General features: G+C 35.6%; 1 protein-coding gene across 2 annotated transcripts; it reads left to right on the top strand.

Moving 5' to 3' along the window:
• Positions 1-515: 515 nt before the first annotated feature.
• evi5a (ecotropic viral integration site 5a) lies at positions 516-16,977 on the top strand. 2 transcript variants are annotated; one of them, XM_082172302.1, is made up of 16 exons: positions 516-1,121; positions 1,333-1,466; positions 2,655-2,805; positions 2,890-3,117; positions 3,193-3,267; positions 3,351-3,476; positions 4,505-4,648; positions 5,005-5,094; positions 5,180-5,271; positions 5,349-5,409; positions 5,598-5,651; positions 5,737-5,856; positions 6,998-7,093; positions 7,187-7,336; positions 10,637-10,783; positions 15,943-16,977. In XM_082172302.1, the coding sequence occupies exons 2-16, from the start codon at positions 1,369-1,371 to the stop codon at positions 16,030-16,032; spliced, it is 1,722 nt and encodes a 573-aa protein (XP_082028428.1). In that variant the 5' UTR covers positions 516-1,121; positions 1,333-1,368; the 3' UTR covers positions 16,033-16,977. The 2 variants fall into 2 exon arrangements, with proteins under 2 accessions (XP_082028428.1, XP_082028427.1); XM_082172301.1 differs by having other exon boundaries at positions 521-1,121; positions 6,953-7,093.
• The last annotated feature ends 39 nt before the right edge of the window (positions 16,978-17,016 follow it).

Below are 17,016 nucleotides of genomic sequence, written 5' to 3'. Positions count from 1 at the left end.
CAAGCACATGTAAAATACTTGATTGTAATTTTAACTGTAGTGTGCTATATGATATTACATTTAAAGTTGATATATTTTAAATGTACTGAATTGCAAATGCGTAAGTTTCAATAGAAATTACATTATTTTAGTTTGCCATAAATGCTAGTCAGTACATTAGGCAGTACACATTACATTTCAAAGACAATTATAAAATGAAAGATGTACTTAAGTCCCAACTACAATAATAATAATTTTCATTTAATTGCAATTAAAATATATTCTTCTAAAGTTTTATCATTTCTGCAAGTACTCTTTTTAAAAGTATGCTTGGTAAGGGTTTGGACAGGAAAATGTACAGGAAATCATGGTGCAACTTATTCTTGGTATTCAAGAGTTGCATTTAACAATATCAATAATCGACAATATACAATATCACAGACAGTAAATAAATACTTCTGAGGGGCTAAATACATATAGACTATACAAATGGACAATGACTCTTGAAAACATGCATTAGTTGATACTTGTTAGCATTATCATAGTAAATGTCACAGTTCATATTGTGGTGTGAAAAAGGTTTAGGGTTGCAAACAAACCAATGTCACTTTATCGACTTCCTTAAAATAGGGTGGGGCTAAAAACAGAGATGTGTATCAACCTAGTGTCTGTCGACACACAGCCCTGTTGACCCAAAAAAAACCTTCCTTTTTGTTTCAGTAAATGATTTATGCTTATGCTGCATAAGGGAGCTTATCTGTCAAAGTTTCACAGAACTGGACAAGATTAACCATGCAGTTGCTTCTCTCTGCAGTCTAACCGGTTGAAGTCCCACAGGTGAATGTTATGGGGCCTGTTAAAAAGTATGAGAAGTTGTAAGAGGAAGTTGTTCACTCAGTCAGGTCACTTTAAAAACAAGCTCCTGAGTCACAGGCAGAACTGTTATTTTGAGGAACTTTGATCAGCCCGTGAGGCTCTGCTATAAAGCAGCATGTGATTCGTTTGCTGTGTGTTTTTCCCCCTCTGCGGTATGGAAGAAACAGGTGTGACGGACAGTGTCACTGGATTAAGTTTGACAGAAACCAGAGGAAAGATTTTGTGGAGACATTCGCACCCACAAAACACCGGAATCTCACACACTGGTAAGAAATCCCAGTTCTATGCCAGTGATCCTGATATACAGTAAATGCCATAAAATATGATATGCAAGATGTGAAACTTACAACAGTATGCATGAAAAAAGCAATGTACTTATATGATTAGATTCCATCAACTTCACACATAAACACACACACATTTCCATAAGCGCATATTTGTATTTTTTGTTTTTGACATTTGTAAATGTTTTTTTAGGTTTCAAAAGGTCCGGCTTCACTCTGAGTGTTACAGATGGACTCTGTGAGCGCAGCATCTCTGTGTCCCGCAGCGGGGTCTCAGCTCAGTGCAGAGGAGATGAAGTTACTTGCTAAACTTGAGGAACAGAACAGGTCACTTCTTCACACCCTGCCCTGTTTCCTAGAAGCAACAACCTAAACTAAAAAGTGAAATATTACATTAGTGACACATCTCTGTTTCCACACTGTGTCACCAAATTATGCTTTTTATAGGGTTAAGTTTAAAGAACATCATTTATTTAGGTATTTATTTATTTGTTTGTTTGTTTTTATCTTTTTGTTTGATTTCACTTAATTGTATTAACATTCAGCATCAAACAAACATTATTAAATGTATGTCAAATACTGTAAATATAATATATATTATACATAATATATATTAATGTCATCATACATGTCAAAACAGTACTTTTATATATAAGTACATTTATTTATTTGTGTTTTTATTGACATTCAGAATCAAACTAACATTTCTATCAGATGTTTTACAAATACTGTATGCACATTTAATTCATGTTTATTTATTTGTTTAATTCATTTTATTGACTTTCAGCATGAAACAAACACTATTAGATGTATTTAAATAGCTGTGTGTGTGTGTGTATATATATATATATATGTATATTAATTCATGTCATCATCTCAAAACAGCACTTGTCAAAAGTATATTAATTTTTATTTACATTCAGCATCAAAAACATTTCTATCAGATGTATTTTTAAGGCTATGTATAATATATTCAAGCTTATACATCTCAAAATTGTACTTATCAAAAGTGTTATTTGTTTAATTTATTTTTTATTTACATTCAGCTTCAAACAAACATTATTAGATGTATTTAAATATATATAATACATTCATGTTTATCACACATCTCAAAATATTACTTATTAAAAGTATGCTATTTATTTATTTGTTTGTTTAACTTGTTTTATTTACATTCAGCATAAAACAAACATTATTAGATGTATTTTAAATAGACTACTGTACGTACATAATAATATATTCGGGTTTATCATACATCTCAAATGTTTTTATTTTTATTTCATTAATTAATATTAATATTCTTAATATTCTTAATTAATATTCTTAAATTTTTAATCTATACAAGTTTTTTTTATATCATTTTACATAGCATAAATTCTCCTTTTGTATTATTGTAAAGAATTAAGGGCTTTATTATGTAAAGGATTAAGTCATTACATTTGTCTCTACTAATTAATCACTCAGTTCTATTTGACGTTGACGAATACACATCATCTTATCTGCACTCCTAAACAGGCTGCTAGAGACAGACAGTAAGTCTCTTTACTCTGTAAGCGGGGTCCTGCAAAGTCCCACCTCGCCTAAAACCCTCTCTGAAGATGACATATGGGGTCATGTCATTAAAGAATGGGACGACTGGAGCAAGAGAAAAGTGGGACAGATCAAGGTAACCGACCGACTGATCGGTCATGATTTCAATATGGGTGTACAACCATCAGTGAGCAGTATCTCATTTGTGTGTCCCGTTCAGGTGCTGATCAGGAGGGGTGTCCCGGCTCACCTGCGGCCCGTGGTGTGGCAGCTGCTGTGTGACGCTCAGAACGTGGCCGTTTCACAGCACTACTCAGATCTGCTGAAGAGCTCCTGTCCTGCTGAGACGCTGATACACAGAGACCTGTCCCGCATCCTCCCACAACACCAGCTCTTTCAGAAGCTCCGGGACGCCACCTGCCAGGAGCCACTGCTTAACGTGCTGAAGGTTAGATGACAGAGAATATGATTATACTTCTGCATTTGAGGAGTAATAGATAACACAATGTGGCTTTTATTACAGGCTTACTCAGTCTTAGACCGAGAGATTGGCTATTGCCAGGGAAGTGTGTTTATTGTAGGCCTGCTGCTCACACAGGTAATGAATTGATTTTTGAATGATAGTTGCATTTAATTATAGTAGTTAGTACTAGTCTATGAATTGAGTTGATGATCTTTCAGATGGCTGAGGAGGAGGCCTTCTGTGTTTTTGTGAGGCTGATGAAGGACTTCAGAATGAGGGAGCTCTATAGATCCAGTATGGTTGAGCTTTGCTGCTGCATTTACCAGTTTGACTCTATGATTCAGGTAAACAAGTATAATTCTGCTCTATTTAAAGGCACATTAATTATTTATAAAATGTTCCTTCCAAAAACCATGAGCTGAGTAAGCTACATAAAGCCTGTTACAAATGATCTGCTGAATATCTTTCCGATTTCTGAGAATTGCACATGACAAGAACTTCTGAGTCGTAGATGTCCAGATTTGGTGTTATAGGGGATAGTGGGGTAAGCTGTGTCACCTTTTTTTTTTTTTTTGTTGTTTTTTACCAATGCTGTCCTCTAAGAAATTAGTTAAATCTTAGATTTCAAATTATATTTTATATATAATAAAATATAATAAATATAAAAAAATATATTAAAATGTATTAAAACAAACAAATTCATAAATAAATAAATGTACATTGTTTTAGACATTGGTAATTCATCAAAATATTTATTAACTATTAAAAGTTTGGGGTTATTAAGATTTTTTAAATGTTTTTGAATGAAGTCTCTTATGCTCATCATGGCTGCATTTATTTGATACAAAAATACAGTAAACAGCAATATTGAGAAATATTATTACAATTTAACTGTTTTCTATTATATAATTTATTCCTGTGATGGCAAAGCTGAATTTTCAGTCTTCAGTGTCACATGATCCTTCAGAAATCATTCTAATATGCTGATTTGATGCTCAAGAAACATTTCTTATTATTATCAATGTTGAAAACAGTTGTGCTGCTTAATATTTTTGTGGAAACCGTGATACTTTTTTCCCAGGATGTTTTGATGAATAGAAATCAGAAAAGAACAATTGTTTTGCAATATAAATATATTTTGTAACATTATAAATGTCATAAATGTAATGTATTCTTAGTAACTGAATAAAAGTATTCAAATTCCTTTAAAAAAAAACTGATAATAGCATAAAAGTGTTTATCAGTGCATGGACACATGACAAAAACAGTTTTTTGTTTGTTTTTTAGAAAAAGGGTGTGACACATCTTACCCCACTCTCCCCTACAGTTGGTGGTCATCTGTTGTCTGAAGATATCTTTCTCTCTCTGATAGGAGCAGCTTCCTGAGCTTCATTCCCACTTCCAGACTCAGGGTTTTCACACCTCCATGTTCTCCTCATCCTGGTTTCTCAACATCCTCCTCTCATCTCTGCCTATCACAGCGGCCATGAGGACTTTTGATATCTTCATGTGTGAGGTACAGTCAGTCACGTCACAACATCCCACCATAATCCATCACTTCACACTGAATGTCATATTTCATATCTATAGGAAATAGAAAAGCTAAGATTTGTAGATAAGCTAGATAAGTATTTTATTATTATTTATATACTTTTAAAGTATTTGTTAATATTCTGAATTAGCTTTTATTTGTCATTTTATTGTTTTATATTTTCATTTTAGTTTAAGTTTTAGTAATTTTGTTATGTGGTTTGATTTTTTTATTTGACTTGATTTTTTTCATCTTTAGTTAACAATAACACTGCCTCTAGCATCTAAATATGCAGTTAAATGGACAATATGAGTGATGATATAATACGCATGTGTCTGTAGGGTTTGGAGATCGTCTTCCGGGTTGGTTTGGCTGTGCTTCACATGAAGCAGACAGAACTCATCAAGCTCGATATAGAGGGAATGATGAACGTAATGGAGCACTCCAAAGAAACACTGCTATCAAATATTGCCTCTTTAAATGTCTTGGTCTTTAGAGTAACTCTGTTGTTTTCAGTGCTTGCAGAATCTAGAATCATGGGAATCAGATCCTGATGGGATGATTGAAGCAGCATATCAAATTAAATACAACTCCAGCAGAATGAAAGAGTAAGCTCTTCCTTCAATTTTTGCCTAATTTTCCTTGTTCTTCTAGCCTGTTATCTGGTGTATTTCACTCATTTTAGACTGAGAAAAGAGTATACATCTATCAAGACTAAAGAGCTTGAGGATCAGGAGGAACTAAATGTGAGTGCTTGTTTCTTTTACTTCACATAGGCGAATTCAGATTGATTGGGACACTTTTTCCAAGTCATCTCAATGGCAAAAGTGTCCCAATCACCCTGAATTCACCCTATATTTCTCTTTAGGGTTATGAATCGCCATTTTCAGCCACTGTTTGCAAGTGCTCAGTTTTTCTCTTGCCTTTTCTTAAGGGACTTTCCTCAGAGAACGAACATTTAAAGCAGAGACTTGACATTCTGGAGAAGGTGAGTCTATTGCAGCGCCTTTATGTTGAAGTTATGTTAATGCATATTTTCTAATGTTCATGTTCTTACCGTGCCGCCCTTCCAGAGGTGCTCTGAGCAACTGGTGTCGCAGATGAAGAAAGAGCTGGAGAAATCTCTGCTAAATGCAGCCAGGTCACAAAACACTTTAAAGGAGATGCAGACGAACACCTTGCAGATAGAAGAGGTCAAAGTCAAGTCAAATCTTTCATGCAAACTTTAAACCCGTTTTCCATTCATTAACATGAAGCATTAAGCACAGTTATAGAGTGCTGCAGAGATTTAATATTTTTGTAGGCCAACTTGAAAGTCACCTTGGTTCCCTCAACAAAAACACAATATGATTATTCTATTGTAGAAAATAAGCTCTGTCAGTGTCATAAGCAAAAGTTTGATTCCTGTTCATTGTGATAATCTTCACAAACGAATACAACTGGTATGTCAAAATCAAAAACTACTAATAGTGCCTAGAACAAATCGCCTATATAAAGGCGACCGGGCCTTTGCAGTAATAGGGCCGAGACAGTGGAATGAGCCCCTATCAGGTCTGCCAAATTGCTGTCAATGTTTAAGAATTTGTTTAAAGCGCACCTAATGTTGGTAGCATATAATGGTTTATTGGTCTATTTATTGGTCTATGTGTGTTTTAAAGAATTTGTATGTAAAGCACTTTGGTTCAACCTTGGTTGTGTTTTAACAGTGCTATATAAATAAACAAAAAAAAGAAGTGCCATCTGAAATTTTCTTCTAGAATGATCATTTTTTTCAAGCTCATATATATATATATATCCCTGAGATTTTGAGTTAGTGAAACTAACACTATAACACTTCGTTTTCAAGAGAAAATGAGGCTGTGAAAGCAGACTATAAGTGAATCTGTTCGGCGTGATGTTTAATGTCCCATACAAGCTCTGTCACATTTAGACACTTGTTAGAAACCGACTTTTTCAGGACAAATTAAAAGCTTTAAAAAATCCCAAGGGGGTATTACTGATGTATTTTATGTCATGGAATAAAACAGGGAAATATCCTGAGCTGAAAGCACAGACTTTATCTCAGCCATTTAACCAAAAACCACATTCAAAAAACACACTGACGTCAGGACGATTAAACCAGAAGTGCTCAAATGTTTGTTTCTGGGTTTTGGCCTACAAAAATGCATCATCCCTGCAGCACTCTATTATATATAGTGAACTAAAGAATATTAGATATCACTATTTGCTGATGTTTAGACAGACGTGGGTTTGCTTTAGTAATCATAAATGTGTGTGTGTGTGTTGTAGAGCAGCAGCACTGTGCCTGATGAGAACAGTGTGATGTATCTGCAGACGGAGCTGATCAGCTGTAGACTGCGGGAAGCGGAGGCACTTACAGGGCTCAAAGAGCTGAAACAGCACATTAAAGACCTGGTAAAGAAATGGCAGGTAACTTTGGATGGGGATAGAAAAAAAAGCGGATATTCAGTGTTCAATATACCATAAGTAAGGTTCATCACAATGTCACTGTGTGTCTCTCAGTGGCAGCAGGTGCATTGTGGAGGTCAGCAGAAGGTCAGCAGTGCACAGAATGACCTGCAGGTTGAGCTGTTGAGCGCAAGACTGAAGGAAGCGCTCACCCAGGCCGCGCTTAAAGAGAGCCGCCACAAACTGCTGCAGCTGCAGACAGAGGTTAAAGCCCTCAGCTGATCATATCTGCTGGTTTACAGCTTGATGCACTGCGATATGAGGAACAATAGAGCAACCAAAGCTTAGTTCAGGAACTGGTGTCAAGTCAAATGTGACACTACAATACACTTTGATATAAAGTCGGCATAAATCAGTTGTGTTTTGCTCCCCTCTTTTGACGTATATTCGAGTGAAATGGCTTCTCGAACAAAAAAAAAATTAGGACGGGACTTGATTTTGTCCTTCGAGGATTGATTGGCTGCGTCCAAAATCGCATACTCTCTTGTACTTATTTTGAATGAGTAATTACTTCTATAGAATTAATTTGTGTTGTACGAATGTAATCTGGACGTACTGCATCCGCCATGATGTCATTATCATGTGACCTACCAGCATCAGTTATGTTGCTTCACTGATATTCGCAAATCCTCATCCGTGGCCGTCGTATGCACACTTCAGAATCTCGCCGGGAGAAGCAGGTCATCCGGACACTCTTTGCCTACTCGTTTATGAGTACTGTGAATTCAGACATACTTATTTTGTCACATACTGTTTTTCGCCTACTACATAGTAGGGAAGTATGAATTTTCAGATGCAGACATTAGATGGTTGGGGTTTGCTTTGTGATGTCATGTGAGTGACAGGTTGTTGCTGCCTTTGTACAAGTAAACACGTCATCAGAGAAAGAGATGAGATGCTACTAGAGTGAGGGAGGTAAAAAAAAAAACTGAGGGGAAGTGATTTTGATTAAAGATTTTGGACGCATGAATTAAAAAAAAAAAATGATGTGAATCTATCATTTATAAAAATCATTTATAATAAATAGGCCTACTGAAATATCAAAAAAGAAGAACATTTTTGATCTCATGGTGACTTTAAGTGAATTTATTATAGTACAATGTATATTAATATACGATATTATAAAATATATAATCGGCAGCTATGGTATGCATGCACTGGCACGCGCTATGCTGAGGGTTAAGCCTATTCAAATGTAAGATGAAAAGTGTCCCAAATGACGCACTATACACTATGCACTTATACACTGTGTACTCAACCATGTAGTGTATGATGTAATTAAAGATGCAACAGATGAGCCAACCTTCCACACTTCGGGCTGCATCTGAAATCGCATACTTTTCCTCCTATATAGGCTTATCAGTGAAAAACAGTATGTGACTAAAGAAGTATGTCCGAATTCACAGTAACTTTACTCATAAAAGAGTAGGCAAAAAGTATCTGGATGACATGGTACTTCCGTCCAGATTCTGAATTGTGCATTTGATGGACACTTTACTACCCCATAAGGCCATGGGAGAGGATTTGTGAATGATTATGACAGTGAAGTAACACTGGTAGTAGATCACATGATAATAACAAAATGGCAAATGTAGTAAGTCCAGATTACATCCATAGCCTACTATAGGCCTAGAACATACTTTTTTAACGGTCGGAAGGTAATTACTGTCAAAATAAGACTTCGATTTTGAGTCACAGCGGCACACTGGTAGGTCACCACATGATAATGACAGAATGGTGGATGTAGGCAACGTCCGAATTACATTAATACATATTCATATAGAACATAGCCTACTTATTTAGCAGTAGGCCTATTTATTTCAGTTAAGTGCATCATCCGGGTATTTAAAAGTGCACCTTTTCTATTCAGAATTTTCAGTGTGAACATGTCACACAAGCCTATAGGCTACTACTAAACGCATAAAATAGTACATAAGTACGCGAATTGGGACGTGTCTCTCACCTATTTACTGAGCAACATTTTGAAATAATCCTTCATCAGGAGCTACAAATGCCATTAAAGTGTGAAAATTAAACTGCGCTAATCAAAAGAGCGCGCTGCTTGGACAAAGCATTCGTGCGAGCACTGCGCATCACGAGCCGCTGACAGCGACGCAGATCAAGGCAACAGCGCAGTGTGAATCGCGCAATCCGTTTCGCTTCAGTCGTTCTGCGTGATAGAATGGATGACAGATCACAGTTTGTTCTTGTTGTCTTTATCTAGAAACAAAAAGAAGTTTCCGCTATCAGTTTTTGAGATTTTCAAACTTGCTACAGTCAGGGTCCTAAACATATCACAATAACGGAAATTCGTGAGCTACAACAACGAGGAAAAGATCGCGCGCAACACACACACACACACACACACACACACACACACACACACACACACACACACACACACACACACACACACACACACACACACACACACACACACACACACACACACACACACACACACACACGTTTTCATGTTTTATGGGGACTTTCCATAGACATAATAATTGTTATACTGTACAAACTGTACATTCTATCACCATCCCTACCCATAAACAGCTACCCATCACAGAAAACTTTCTGCATTTTTACATTTTCAAAAACATCACAGTAGCCTACCTATATTAAGCAGTTTAATAAAGCAGATAAGCAGTTAAGCAGTTTATATTTAAGCAGACTACATAGGGTTCAATATGTCACGTTGGAAATGTGGTAATTTAAACCTGAAAATGGATAAAAGCTTAGGTTTTTGAAAAGTTCAAAGAAATATGAAACAGTGAATCAAAAATATTTGTAAAAAAAATTATGTTTGGCCTACTTACCAAAACAAGCAAGTTTGGGATTGATCATTTTATACTGTTTGGACCGCATTAAGTGTGAAATATGTCAATGTAATATTTGTTTTTTATAAACTTTTAAATTATGCATAAATGCCTTTGTGGTGGGGATGGGGAAATTAATTAATCCCAGTGATTAACTAGGAAATTAAATGGCACTGCATGACAAAAAGGTTATTATTTAGTTTAATAAAGTTAATTCAAACTTTTTATTTCTTTACCTCATAATCATTTATTATAATAATTGCATTTGAATACAGTAAACTGAATATGGTTAATCCGGTGCATTATAGCTGCATTTCAATATTTTAGCATTTGTCCTCTTTCTACTTTTTCAGATATAACCCAATAACTTTTTAGTTATTGTGTGTTTGTTTATTTTATTCAAATGTATATTTTTGATGTACCAATTTGAGAATTTAATGTGTCATTGCCATGCGTCATGATGAAACATCCTGAGAAGTCAAAATTATTCTTATCTCTGATTGGGAAACATTACGGTTTTGAAATGTCTAGAGGAGCATGAGACATGACTCCTAAATCAGATTCTGACAAACTGAAATCTCTTACACTGTTAGTACTGCAAATCAATGCTAAACTATGTCCTCACATTAAATGTGACTCGATTCAGTCCTCTAATTTGATCTGTTTTATTATATCACTACAGGACAAAATTCACAGCGACAAGCTAAAGCGTACAGAAGCGCATATAAACGGTCAGCGAGATCATCTACGGGAGCTGACGTCACAGCACCAAGATCTGCGCAGCCAATTACAACAGAGCAGACAACAGTTTTCAGCTCTTCAATACAAGGTAACACCACACCTGACATCATCTGCTATTTGACCGTCTGGAGGTGTCTAATTACAGTGTCATTTACCCTCGCTGACTTCCTTCAGGCTAAATTAATCCTGGACCACGAGCATCATTAAACTTCTCTCACTCATCCCAGCTCTGTGTTCAAGGACTATTCTGGGTTCAGTGCGAGTTAACCTCAGTTGACGGGATTGAGGGGTGGGGCATAATGTTGATTACCACAAAAAATGATTTCCGATAAGTCCACACTTTTCTGGCTAACAGTAACAGTGGACATGAATGGGGCCAATCATAAACATTCAAATACTCGATGTTTCAAACGTGAAACCATTAAACGTAAACGATATGTGTTAAAATGAACCCGGAATAGTTGAGGAAATGAAAGCACCTCCCAACACACAAAGCCTATTACAAGCTAATCACAGTCCACAAACAAAAACACATTGTAAAGCTCAGATCAGCGACTGTTCCATTTATTCATCACACATGACTTCGTGCGAGAGTGGCCTGTCTGTTGATCACCCAAACGGCCTTGAGGGAAGCGGTATCTTCTGCTTTTTCTAGAAGCAAAGCTACGATAACATCTTTCTCACTCTCTTGGCCGAGTCTTCAGATGCTTGCGTGGTTCGCACACTCAGACCAGGCATAAACATCACACTTGTCTATCAGCTCTTTTATGCAGAAGTGATTTTGCAAGAAAATGCCAACACTGTATCTCACTTAACAGTAATCTGAAACAAATGCTTGCTTGCATTAATGTTGCTCTGAAAGAGTTCTCTGCCGGATGGTCTAGTCTAGCGTGATGGCGGTAGACGAAAAGATTCAGATTACCTTAAATCTGATTTCAAAGCATTGAATGTTACTTCACTGCTGCTTTTGTAGCAGCCTGTTTGCATCCTTTCCTGTGCTTCAGTGAAATTAAAGGGATAGTTCACCCAAAAATGTAAATGTTATCATCATTTACTCACCCTCAAGTTGTTCCAAACATGTATGAGTTTCTTTTTTCTCTTGAACACAAACGAAGATTGAAGCATACAGTTGACGGTAGCCATTGGCATCCATAGTAGGGAAAATAAATACTATTGAAGTCAATTGTCAACTGTCTGGTTTCCAGCATTCTTCAAAATATCTTCTTTTGTGCTCAGCAGGAGAAAGAAACGCATACAGGTTTGGAACAACATGAAGGTAAGTAAATGATGACAGAAATTTCATTTTTGTGTGAACTATCACTTTAAAGGTTTAAAGTCGCAAAGAAATTGAGGAAGCGACACATCTTTTCTTGATCTACATCTGAGTGTAGAGGCCCGTTTACTCAGACTAAGGATGTTAACTATAAGGATAACTATAAAGTTTTAATAATCTTTCCAATTCTCTGAGAATAGAAAAGTCCACACCAACAGCTAAGAAGAATATCATTGGATTCACTTGCAGAACTATTTTTTCCAGCTGATGAATGATAAAAACACTGACAGCCAATCCGAATCCATCCTGCTTTAAAGAGCTAGAGCATTTATGGCAATGTGGCAGACAAAAAAATATAGCATGTGCATATAATAAACAGAACATTATCATACGTTGGTTCGGACGATAATCACAATAGTTATCTTTATAGCTAGCGTTTCCCGTGTGTGAACAGGGCCTAAACAGACATTTTGACTAAATTACGAGCTAATTTTTTTTTGTATTATATATATATACGTATTTGCAATATGCAATTACATGCATTTACAAAATTGCTAGGCTGAATTTTTATTTCATGCTGACTTTAAGCAGGGAAAGGCATCTGAACGAAAGCACAAAGTCTGTCGTTTTGCAATCATCAGATTTTCTAAATTTTGATTGTCACTTGCTAGGCATGTTTTACACATCTCGTCTAGCCGAGAATTAGTCTTCCAAATTAAACCTCCAATAAAACCACAGATGACAAATATACTCTGCTGTCAGTGTGTCAGAAGCCACACAGTTAAGGTAACAGACATGCTAATGCTAATTACTGCAGCACAACAAGACACAAAGGGACCAAAACGAAACCTCTGACTTAAAATAAAATTAGTCAAATACACGTGTCCCGATAAGCCGTCAGAGCCATGATCATGCACACATGCTGTGCAGCCAAACTTCTCCTTATTGAGAGAACATTTTCTCAAATAGCCACACAATGGCCAGGAAACTCTTAGCACCTCTCAACACGTCTGCCTTCATGTGATTTGTAGCACCCCACTGTTCAGTAGATTTACAACCAGAAACCCTGGCGTGCAGGTTCACGATGAGCATAGCTGATTACAAAGATAACGGAAGACCTCCTCCCATTGTAACCGGTTAACCGTGCGGCCTGGTTCATTATTGTCTTGCCACAAAGTATTGTAAGAAAGGTGCTAGTGAGATAAACTGCTGTTCACATGGTGCAACAAGAAGGGAATAAAGCCATCTGACAAACAAGCAGTCAGTATATATGGATGAATCATCTGTTCTGGAAACTAAGTTTGTGATTTCCTACAGAGTTAAAAAAAAGAAAGAAAAAAAGCCTATATTTTGTCAGTAATATACTGGTTTGTAAATGCATAAAAAGCTGCAGCCTATTCTCGCATTCAGGGTCAGTTTTGACCCGGTGGAACATAAGCTTATATTTCAAAGTTTTGCATGTTATAACTAGACTAATTATTATTATTTAAAAAAAAATCTCAAATAATATTTGATCTACAGAAAAACCAGTGTGATGCAGGAAAAACATATTTTTATCAATATTTTTTAGAGATTTTATTATATATATATATATTATATATATATATATATTATATATATATATATATATATATATAGAGAGAGAGAGAGAGAGAGAGAGAGAGAGAGAGAGATTTTATATAATTAAATAAATTTTATATGAACATAAGAATTATAAACAGTATAATGTACACACACACACACACACACACACACACAATATATATATATATATATATATATATATTATAGTGTGCGTGCGTGTCTTTGTGGGTGTGTGTGTGTGTGTATATATATATATATATTATAGTGTGCGTGCGTGTCTTTGTGGGTGTGTGTGTGTGTGTGTATATATATATACACTACATGCACACACACATATACATATAAATATAGGCTAACTTATTTTTTATGTCACTTACATTTGTTGTCTGTTTATAGTGTTCATCGACAAAATTCAGTCCTAAAATTGTTTGCTAGATATGGTCAAGAGGCTGTATTTGTATGTATTTTATTGTATAAATGTATTTTAAAACCTTTTTTTTGTGTTTTTTTCCTCCCGCTTAAAAAATGACCTGAATGCATTTTAAGGCTAAGAGTAGTTTCATGACAAATGACTATCACAACAGATAACACACACACACACACACACACACACACACACACACACACACACACACACACACACACACACACACACACACACACACACACACACACACACACACTTTTTTGGACATCTTTAAAAAACAACAACTTGTTTACTATAGCTGGCTTTCATTTCCAATACTGTGAAGAAGTTTGATTTTGACCAAATTTCCGAGAGGAACTCTCCAGTTGTTTTGATTCTGACGCATAAATTTGCGCTGAAGTTTCCTACTATTTCCTATCTGAAGCGAACAGAAACGTTGTCAGTAGTTTGAGGTCTGGTGAGAAACTGCCGCTATCAGATAACCTGTAGGTGCGAGCGCCCCCCTCAACACCTCTTGCTCTCTGACAGATTTTCTGTGGGTTCGGTGGTGGTAAGGGGAACCAGTCTGATTAAATTTGATTGATACTTATTTCTCATAATCTGTTTTATGCTGATACCACAGTGTTTGGCTCATAAACTTGTAGTTAAAACCTTTTTGTGTTAGTGGAAGATTTTGAATCAGTCCGTATTGATGCAGAAATATAACGCTGTTGAGTTTAAGACGCCTTCGTGTCTAATTCTCACATGCATGGTTTTGAATTGAGCGATGTGTGTGGCTATAATCAATGTCTCCTTTTTAAAAGAGCTGCTAAGCCATGCGCCATCTCTGATTGAGCTCTGGTTGAGCTGTTGTCTCAAATTCAGAAATAACATTGTGGTCATGAAAGCTTCTATACATCTCAGTCTTTCTTCTCATAACTATCAGACTGAGTGAACAACGCTCTGAGAACCCATAAACCTCAAACTATTATCACGGCTGCTTCATGCTATTTCAATCACGTACTCTCTGAAGAGACGCAGAAAGGCTCAGCCCTAAAAGAAAGATGAGAAAGAAATATAGACCTTCTAGTGTTTCTGAAGTTTTGACCTATGCTGCAGTCAAACTGTCTGTTCAAGTCTGTCTTTTGGTTTCCTGTTCTTGATGTGAAGAGGAGGAGGTTTGTCACGTTTACACACTGTGTGAAGAGAACTACACTGTGTCTCTCCTTTGACTTTGCTTCACATTTTCACTTTAAACTGCCATTAGCTTTAATCTAAAGGGGTTGAAGACAGAGGACTTTCATCAAAAGATAATTTCTTAGTAGACCACAGTGCCAGAATTATTCTTATCAATATTTGCAATTCATTTATGTGCAATTTCCTGCCTTTCTAGAGTTTTTGAAAATATTAATATAAAATATTACAATGAAAATATGAATGATTAGTCATTCCATTATTATTATTATTATTATTATTATTCATCTGACTATAGAGGCAATAAATCCATAACTATACAGACTTACAACATATTAAGAATTATAGGCCTATCAGATGTAAGATAACAGAAACAGAAACAAAAAAATGGCTAAATACGTGAGACGTCTTTGTCACTTTCAGTGGCAACTGTGGTCAATTCTGGTTAATTCTGTATATTCATATCTATGTAGAAACATTAGTGCTGTGTACCTTAACGTTTAAAGTGATAGTTCACCCAAAAATGAAAATTCGGTCATCATTTACTCACCATCATGTTGTTCCAAACCTGTATGAGTTTCTTACTTCTGCTGAACACAAAAGAAGATATTTTGAAGAATGTCAGTAACCAATTCATACACTTTTGGAACAACTTGAGGGTGAGTAAATGATGACAGACTTTTCATTTTTGGGTGAACTATCCCTTTAGGGTAAATATCATCAGCCCTTATTTGTCAGATTTTATGTAATGTTTTGTAGTTCTTGTATAATACGTGATCGTTCTTTACAGATTCAGATCCTCTCCAAGAGTACTACGTCATTTTCTCAAACCACGCTGAAGCCTTCCACATCCGCCTCTCTGGAGCACAATGACACCTAAAAATGGACAGCAGCCTTAACGTCCCGTCAACCTGTCTCCAGAAGCAGTGAAGATGTTCTATTAAGAGCTCGACCCACTGCTGCAGTGTCCACTAGAGTCTTCACAGCTCCAGCTGTTCATCATGCTGCAACACATCAAGTGTCATGACTCATGAGCAAAGACTCAATGTGACAGTTTTGCCATTAACACTTTTAAAGTGACAACAAGATTAGGCATTCTTACAAAAAAAAAAAAGGTTGTTAAATTTCTTAGATCTTACATTCAAGTAACTGTGACACTGTAAAATAGGTTTTTAGTCATTTACACAGCAATAAACATCTTACTACTGGATACCGGTACTGAAAACCATACTGATTGAACAACAGTGATTTCAGTCAAATGAATCTGTATTTAATCTCTTCTGTTTCAAACATATAGGGTTTATAAAAACTGTCACTGTAAGTAAATGAAGTAGTACACAATAAAGTGCACACATGTATTATGCACTATTATAAATCATATTTGACACTGTGATGAATGATGTAGTAATATACCGTATATACTAAGAGAAATAATCATTTTAATGAGGCTTTTCTTTAATATTATTTTATAATGAATATTAAATTATTATAATTAATATTACTTTATATACATTTCATTATTAATTATAAATAATTATATTGCATATATATATATACACATACATGTATATACATTTTATATATATACAAATATTTGGAAACACTTTATTTGTAGTTTCTATAGTAATTGTTATAAATTGTGCTTAGTTATGCAACTAACCCTAAACCACATCATTATCCTAACACTAACCCTATAGTGATACATGTAGTTAATTATTATTACTCAGTACTTAAATGTATACTTGCACTGTAACACGGACACCTTAAAATAAAGTGTAACCAAATATTTTCATTTAAAATTAAATGTTCAAGTCATTGTATAGCCTATGAATTGCATTCTTTATGTATTTTTGAATGTGCAATA

Source organism: Leuciscus leuciscus, assembly GCF_965113295.1.
Source record: "Leuciscus leuciscus genome assembly, chromosome: 6".
NCBI classification, from domain to species: Eukaryota; Metazoa; Chordata; class Actinopteri; order Cypriniformes; family Leuciscidae; genus Leuciscus; species Leuciscus leuciscus.
The sequence above is the reverse complement of the archived record's forward strand: the minus strand, read 5'-3'. Positions and strand labels throughout refer to the sequence as shown.